We start from the raw sequence: 8,623 nt of genomic DNA on the forward strand, positions 1-8,623 counted from the left end.
TCAACATAATTTAACCTCATTTTTGAGTTTCAGAGATAAAACAACAGAGATAGAATATTTCTAGATAGAACTTTATCAATTAATCATACTATAAATATCTATTATCACTTCCATTTGGAGTTCCTCGTTAATAAGTTAGATTTTATGTTATTTGCTTATGTTGCATTTTATAATTTACTATTAAATAAAATAAATTAGTTATTACTAATTGGTTTATTTGTATTATTTTTTCATTATTGCATTTTGTACATTAGATGTGTGAGAAGAAATAGAGATCTTAATTTTGTAATTAGATCATACTGATTGAGAGAAAGTACTTAGTCTTCTGCTTCAAATTTGATAGAGACCAATAAAAAAAATTCAACATTATTAATGAGACTGAGAAGACTTTTGATTTGACTTTTTGACTTATAAATTAAAGAAATACACTTATTCAAATTTGAATTGAGACAGATATTATGAAAGTTGTGATTTTGTGTTCTGGTTTACAAATAGCCTGTAGTAATATTTTTACGTTTTAATTAAAACATTCCTAAATTTATTTATAAAATAGATTACACATATTTTATTTATATAGACCTATTATGCACTTGACCTGTATGTTTTTGCTCTGCCGTTACATAACTGTCAGATGAAAAAATAGTTTTTTCTGTACTTAAAATAAGCTGTCTGACTCAGCTGATTTGCACTTTAACACTTACAGCCAACGCAGAAATTATATTGCCTTCAAGTAGAATCGTAAATATAAAATGATGAATCCTTGGAAAAACACTATTAGAGTGCCAAATAGAATCACGTTGAAGTAAATTCCCTCTTTAATCATATGACAAGAAGAAGTGACTTACTCAAATAAATTGTTTTTGAAGGTAAACTTGAGGTGAATTTAGCTGTGTTGATTATTATTGTCAGTATCTCCAATTGTAGTTGCCTGACGATCATCAGAAAAGCGAGTTCGCATCGGAGACTCACTTTATAAGAGTAGAGGTTCCTTTACGCTAATATAAAAAGTACCTAATATTTACGTACCCCTTTTCCTTAGTAAAGTTTTTTTGTTAATTGTCACATTTCCCACTCAGCGCAAGCACCTGAACGCAGCGTCATCACTGCAGCCGTTATACGACGGAAGGCAACGGAGACGGATGGTGAGGGCCGTCCCCGTCTCTAACCGGAACATGAAAGTAGAACTGATTAAAACCCGGTTATAGTACCGAACCAGGCTACCTTTTATATACCCTTATTTTTTTTTCAATTACAAAAAAAAAAAAAAAAAAAAAAATGGAAGACGACTATGTGTGTGAATACGACTCGACATGGGACACAGAGAGCGATGGAGACGACCCGGCCGGAGAGAGCCAGAGCCGTCGGTCAAATCAAGACAAAAACAAGTCTTCCTGGGCTATTGTAAGTGCTTTCATTGCAGGCCAGCTCAGTTTTAATGCGCAAAAACCCTGTCTTGCTATCATTCACTGCCGTTTAGCCACGTACTCTAGTGGAAAAGCTAATGTTAGCTAATGTTTCCTCACTGCTGCAACCTCGCTAACTAGCTTAGCTAGCCATTGTAACTTCCTTTTTTTAAATATTTGGCTTACGTTTTTTTTATCTAAGCCTCCGTTTTATTATTTATTAAAGAGTTTTTCAGCTTCATTGTCTTACAGATCACATAACCAGAAGTAACGATATGTATCCTGCTTTTATTTGACTTGTATAGTCTTGATGCGCTAATTGGCTGCAACTATATGCAGACTAATTCGATTTTTTTTTTTATTTATTGCAGTGGCATCACACACCCAGAAATATGAGGGCAGCAAAAGACATGCAGAATTACAGAAGAGGATATCCTGTAAGTAATACGTGGCAGTTAAAAAATAATTTCCGTTTAGAGCAAGTAATGAGCTTTTTTAATATTCACAGAATCTAACAGATGATGATTGCTCAGAAGACAAAATGAACAACCTACAGTTCTATCTAAACAAGTTTCCATCTGCTCCTGATGGTAACACAGTTATGTTTTTTTTAAAGATTGGTATTTATATTTTTAAAACGTTTTTGTCTTGTTCTAATTGTATTTTTTTTATTGTTGATACAGATATCTATATTGAGTCCTTTCTTAAAGAATGGAAAAACGACTACAAAAAATTGGAGAGGGTTCACTCTTACATCCAGTGGTATGTATTATACGAGTGTTTAACACTATTCAAATATACTGAAGATACACAATACTGGTTTCTATTTAATATTGCAATTGCAAAAGACTGTTTGGATGGAATGTTTCATAGGCCGCAGGATGCAGTCTCAATACAACATAAAACAGAACTGGAAACAAAGCAGCTGCACGATTTTGTCATATTTGCCGTGTATCAGAGTTTCCCAATGCTGGTTCTTCGGCCACACTGCCCTGCAGGTTTTAGCTGTTTTCATGATTTGCCACACCTTTTCAAATTTGAAGGGAAATGAAGCTTAAGCTTAAGATAAATTGACTTTCTCCAGATGTGTTGGAGCATTTAAGAGATGCTGCCTGGACGACAACGGCTGACCAATGCCGCTCAAGGTTTTTTGGGGTTGAACAATTTTAGCGTTTCCTGTGCGTGTAATGTCAGATCGTCCTCAATTATTAAGCTAAATCTGTAGCTAAAAAGACAAAAACATGTTTTTAAATAGATTTAAAGCTGTATGTTCACTATATATGTTTGGATTTGACATTTGCTGCATTGTTGTCTGCTTTCTGGGATAAAGAAATACTTAATTTTATTGCGTTTACAAAGATCAGCTTGTAGCATATCTGTAGAGCAGTTTCAATCATTACTGGTTTTTCTCTCTTCAATCATCTACAAGGTTGTTTCCACTGCGAGAACCAGGGGTTAATTATATGGCTTCAGAGCTCACCAAGAAGGAAATTGAGGTAAGTTACTACTACTGAACTATGACTTTAAACAGGTTTGTTGCTCTTTAAAATTTAGGACTGCCAAATTTTTTAAATAACCTAATTGTCTTTTACTTCCTGTATTTAAATATTTACTAAAAATCAGCCAATGTATAAGCATTTACTTTTTCAGCAAAAAATGTAGTCTATGACTTTAAAATTCTGTAACTGTTCATTTTCAACGTTGAGACATGACATTGGTGTTATTTCAAAGTTTTATTTTAAGCTGTTTCACAGAAAAATGTTTATTTTAGTATTAAAATGTTGACAAAATTGCTAATATGAATAAATTCCCTACCAAATAGTTCATAATACATTGATATCTATTTGCAACCTCTGTTGTTTTTTTTTTTGCACAACTTAATTCAACTACTAACTGACATCTGTGTAAAAAAAAAAAAAAAAAAAGCAGCTGCTGTCAACTGGGCTTTTTGGACTGCAGCGTAAAACAAGAGATGGTACAAAGTGAGGAAAAGATAGATCAAGAGTGTGTTGAGCTGGAGTGGAGGCGTTGGGAGGCTGCAGCCTGCTCTCTCAACAGTCCTGTAAAAGCAAAACCACATCTATGCACATGGTGAAAGTGTTCACGTTGACAATGTTTTCTGTTTGTAAATATTATGTGCTTGGAGTGCTAATTTATTGTTTGTAATAAAAGTGTTCTTATGGGTACTATATAAATTGTTTTCATGCAGTGCTTTCTACATTGCATGCTGGATATTATTTCATACAATTGTTAAATTATTCAGTCATGTTACTCACCTATCCAACTACCTCTATTAGGTATTTTAAATTTTGTCTTGATGCACTTATTTCTGTGAATCTAAACTATTTGCTTATTGAATCCTTCTTTTAGTTGTCATATTTCCAATGCACAACATCATGTCATAAAGGGGAAAAAAATAAAACTTGTTTATGATTTAGCTTTTACTGTGTGCTTAGTGAAGAATTAAACCACTAAAGAGGAAATACAAAAAATAGACTGAAATATTAAACAATCATTTGCCTCATTTTTACATTTGGTTCTCAAAATAAAGCAAGTGTGTCTTCAACCATCTGTGTTTTATTATTAGCAGCTGTTGTGGCATTAGTTTGGTGCGGAGTGCTTTAGATAATAGGTTGCGGATTATGTATTATTTTTTTTTGCCCTGGCACTTTACAAATAGCTATAATAATACATGAGTGAATCCTCTTCTGAATGAGAATGGAAATTCCCGCTGGTGTTGTTTATGTGGCTTATTTGACACAAACTGGTTGCAAAGTTTGCAGATGCGAACAAACAAATTAAGGCCTCAGTGTGAAACACTAAGTCAGTTGAAAATGTTCAAATTCACATTATGAAGCAGGTGAAAAACTATTTAAGTGCCTCTGTCCTACATGGCGGTCTTGATGAAAAATCAACTAACTAATCACACTCTGCCATTGTAACCTGTTATGTTATCTCCCTTCACTAAACTGTTGAACATGATTAAATCAAGTTAGGGAAATAAACTAAATGTAGAAGACTTTTTATTTATTTAAAAATGTCAACTATTTTCTATTTTTTTACATTTGCTTTCCATTTTTCTAATATTTTAATTGTGAATTTATGTTTTTGAATTAAGTCTCTTATCTACCTACTTACCTCAACATTTGGATACATTTTTTCTTATCGGCACCAAGAAGCCAAATGTACGACCCAGAAAAGCCACAACACCTTACACATCAAAAGACCAATGGGACACTAAAACAAAACAGCAGCGCTTCTATAATCCTTGTCTCTTTAAACCTTTTGAATTTATGCGCATTTTAAACTTATTCTATTTGCCCAAAAGGCTTTCAAGAAGAATGAGGATGCCAAAAGGAGGCTGGTGGAGGCATATGAACTCATGTTGGGTTTCTACGGCATACGTCTTGTCAACAAAGAGACGGGGGAAGTGAAGCGTGCAGAAAATTGGAAGGAACGTTTTGGAAACCTGGAGAGGTAAACACCAATTTCAGTAAATTCTCAGATCTTGATGGTTTTGTCAGTAATTCCAGCTTCATCTGTCTGTTGTGTTGCAGAAATATGCACAACAACCTCCGAATAACTCGCATCCTGAAAAGCCTCGGGGAGCTTGGCTTCAAGCACTACCAGGCTCCGCTTGTGCGCTTCTTCCTGGAAGAGACTTTGGTCAAGAAGACGCTGAGTAACGTCAAGCGCAGCGTGTTAGACTACTTCCTGTTCGCCGTGCTGGAAAAGCAGGAACGCCAGGATCTTGTGCGCTTTGCTTACCATCACTACGAGCCAAAGGACAAGTTTGTGTGGTGTCCCAGAAAGATCCAGAAACAATTGAGGAAGGGCTCCAGAAATTCTGACGTCGGGAATGGAGACGATGTCTTACACAGTAAAAAAGACGGGGATGCAGCAGTGCAGCAGAAAGAAGATGGGATGAATAATGTTACTAAGCCTCCGGAAGGAAGTGATAAAATTAAAGACAAGAGCAAACAGGTGGAGGAGTCTGATGAGCCACCAGCAGAAACAGAGACTGTTGGGAACGGAAACGTGGAAACGGGGTCGAATATTGAAAATATGAGCAATGGAAATGAATTTCCAAATGATGATGATGACGACATCGATGAAATGGATCAGTCCCCCAGTCTAGACTGCGACATCAGAAAGAAGGAGGCCACTGCAGACAGTGAAGAGAAATCTACCAGCAACGCCAAGGACGGTCAAGATCTGGACGTCATGCTAACCGGTGCGGATGGAGAGCCCGAAAAACCTCCAAAAAAGAAAAGGGAAGACGACGAGGTTCCGCCTAACAACGATCCTGCAACTGCTGCCGCCGGCCTGGTGCAGGAAAAGGCTGCTCCTAATAAAGCTACAGGTCAAACAAGCTCTTCAGTTCACACTCCTCTTAAGAGCTCAAAACACTCACCCTCTCTGTCTTCTGAAAGGGAGGAAAAGATCCCAAGGACGGATTTTATTCAACCGTCGGATCAAAAAGAAGACGAGATGGAAAATAGTTCAGCTTCAAATGGAATGCAGAGCAGCAAAGACGTAGAAGGACAGAGCAACGGGACGGAGTCGGAGGACGTTCCCATGGATTCAACCCCCTCAAGCTCCAATCACAATGAGGGAGCCTCATGAATAAGTAGTGACAGAAGGAAATTCATATAAACTTAGATTTTATGTATTATAAGGACCGAATATGACTGGACATTTTCTAGGCCTTATTTCTACTATATTTGATGTTAAGATATTATTCATTCTTTTCACTTTAAATGAATTATGGTATTCTACATTTGGGTTTCTTAAAACTTTCAAGACAAAAACTGAAAAGACCAAAAGCAGCAATATGTTAATCAGATGCCATAGTTTAAGATTTAATCACATGAAGTGGTGTCAAAACAGGAAAAAAGTTCTCTGATGCTGAGATTTGCAGCTGTAATGAAAAGAAGTGATTTAATTATTGTTTTATGTATATTTTTGTCAGCTGAATAAGGCCTTGGTTTAACTAAAATAGATTTTTTCTTTGACAATGTAAACATCAGCCAGATAATTTCTCTACATACAGGTGCATCTCAACAAATTTGAACATCATGGAGGAGTTTAATTTATTTCAGTAATTCAGTTCAGAGTTAAAAACATACCCTAGTTTCATATATTTCAATATTCTTATTTGGTTTAATTTTGATGGTTTACATCTAATAAAAATCAAAAGTTCAGTTTCTTAGAAAATTAGAATAAAAAAATGATTTCAAACATAGAAAACTAATCATACTAAAATGTAATGTATTCAGTGTTTTGTTTAAGGGTGAGAAATTTTGGCTATTACATAAGACCAAATAAAGCCTTTTTATGTACAGAAATGTTATTTTATGGTCTACAAAACCACAGGGAAGACTGCTGACTTGATATTGATACATCCACAAAGAGGGTCAAAATGTATCCGAGCATATTAATTGAAAGTTTAGTGGAAGAAAAAAAAATAGATTATATAAAGCAGATCCGGTATCAATGTTAGCCCCAATTAGATCAACCTGGGCTTCCTTAAAACATCAGCCCAGGCTGATTATCTTCACTGATGCAGTAATTCATGTAAAAATATTCCTGACCATGGATTGGAACGTATATATATATATGGATAGAATTTATTAAAAATACTTTTTTATTATTGGTTTTATGTAATCCCCTATTTTTAAGCTGAATTTTGCATTTTTATTACCTGTAAGCCACAATATTTAAAATGTGTATGTAATGAATCTAAATAATGTTTCACTTTTCGAATTCAATTATTCAAATAAATGAACTTTGAAGTTTAAATTTATTTAGATGCACCTCTTTTATGTTTGGGGTGGAAATTAACTGCAGCAGAAATGTAATATCTGCATACAGTTTTAAATGCGGGTTGAAAGAGGTTTTTATTTTATTTTAGCCACATTTCTTGCACTGAGATTTAATTGATTTCTATGAACCTTTTTCTCTCTTTGGGCTGTTTTTGTGTTTGTAAAACAATGTGTTTTTTTAAATCCTGCTGTTCAAATGAAGTTGAAGTTGTATTTCAGAAAATGCTGCATACTGTATGCTGTCATGCTGATTTGGGAAGTTGATTGCAGCTGAAAGCCTTGCCAAAAAAAAACAAAAAAACAAATGTGATGAGACTGGTTGATTGTACAATGTGTTTGTCTTGAATGAAACGAGAAATGCTTTGGCTGCAATTTAAACTCTGTATGTTCCTTTGAAATCGATGCAGTCCATGAAAATGGCAGATCCGGTGTGATCAGGCATCCTTTTATATTTGCACTGATTTCTGCTATGACTTGTTGAAGTTACTGTATAATTTTACCTGAATAGACCTTTATAATAATTTCCCAGTTACACACCTGGCTGTTATGAGATCTGAATAAAAGTCATCCTATTTTCTGAAAATGATCTGTTTGAATTTAAGATTTTTTGAAGTCCAAAAAACCTTTAATGTTTGTTCATTTGCTGCTTAATATAATATATTTAGACTTATCTTATGTATTTGAATACAGGCTCTCTTGGGTAACAGCAGCCAGAAGGTCTTGAAGTTAATTACATAAAATGACTGGAGTTTGATGCAAAAGTCCAAACATATCAGTTATAGTTATCTTGCTCAAGTTAAGTTTAATACTGTTCTTCTTTGTCTTCAGTTTATACAGGAAATTCATATTAATCAAACTGCAGAAATCATGAGAATACTCTTAAGTTAGTCATGTGGTTATTATATTGTGTTATGCCAACCTTACTGTAAATTCGCATCTATATTACTGAATTTTGTTTGCAATATAATCTCCTTTTCTCCAGAGATACGATATGAAAATCTGAAGAGATTTGTGCTTGTGAATCATAATCAGGTATAAAGTTCAGCTAAAGGAAGAACCAAGAGTGAGAATAGTATTAAGGGTCACCCTCTGAATAGGTCAACAATCTACCACAGGACAAACAACAATGCACATTTACTCTTAAGTAAGGACAGTTTGGGGAGAAAATTAACCAAACAATCATGATCTTGGCCTGACGGAGGAAGCTGGAGTACCCAGAGAGAACCCACTCATGAACATGCAGACTCCATTCATAAAGACTCCAGCCAACTCTGCATCCCTCCTACGGCTCAAAACATAGTGGTTTTTCACTCCCTTCAGGATCTTTTACAAAATTAAAGTCTGACTTGTGCAGCTCTTCAAAGACATTCTTTTCCGTCAGGACAGTGAATACCT

The 8,623-nt window shown here is 35.0% G+C and overlaps 1 protein-coding gene across 1 annotated transcript; it reads left to right on the plus strand.

The window, feature by feature from the left end:
• The first annotated feature begins 254 nt into the window (after positions 1-254).
• Positions 255-7,814, plus strand: LOC102228924 (opioid growth factor receptor-like protein 1). Its single transcript, XM_005812917.2, has 7 exons — positions 255-1,401; positions 1,775-1,840; positions 1,912-1,993; positions 2,087-2,165; positions 2,833-2,899; positions 4,732-4,880; positions 4,961-7,814. The coding sequence occupies exons 1-7, from the start codon at positions 1,276-1,278 to the stop codon at positions 6,027-6,029; spliced, it is 1,638 nt and encodes a 545-aa protein (XP_005812974.1). The 5' UTR covers positions 255-1,275; the 3' UTR covers positions 6,030-7,814.
• The last annotated feature ends 809 nt before the right edge of the window (positions 7,815-8,623 follow it).

The sequence above is a fragment of the Xiphophorus maculatus genome, chromosome 1 (genome assembly GCF_002775205.1).
Source record: "Xiphophorus maculatus strain JP 163 A chromosome 1, X_maculatus-5.0-male, whole genome shotgun sequence".
Classification (NCBI taxonomy): Eukaryota; Metazoa; Chordata; class Actinopteri; order Cyprinodontiformes; family Poeciliidae; genus Xiphophorus; species Xiphophorus maculatus.

Excerpts from the sequence above, each read along its gene's own strand:
- LOC102228924 (XM_005812917.2), top strand. The coding sequence starts at position 1,276 with ATGGAAGACGACTATGTGTGTGAATACGACTCGACATGGGACACAGAG. Across the intron at positions 1,402-1,774 it reads ACAAGTCTTCCTGGGCTATT|TGGCATCACACACCCAGAAA; the intron begins GTAAGTGCTTTC and ends TATTTATTGCAG. Across the intron at positions 2,900-4,731 it reads TCACCAAGAAGGAAATTGAG|GCTTTCAAGAAGAATGAGGA; the intron begins GTAAGTTACTAC and ends TTTGCCCAAAAG.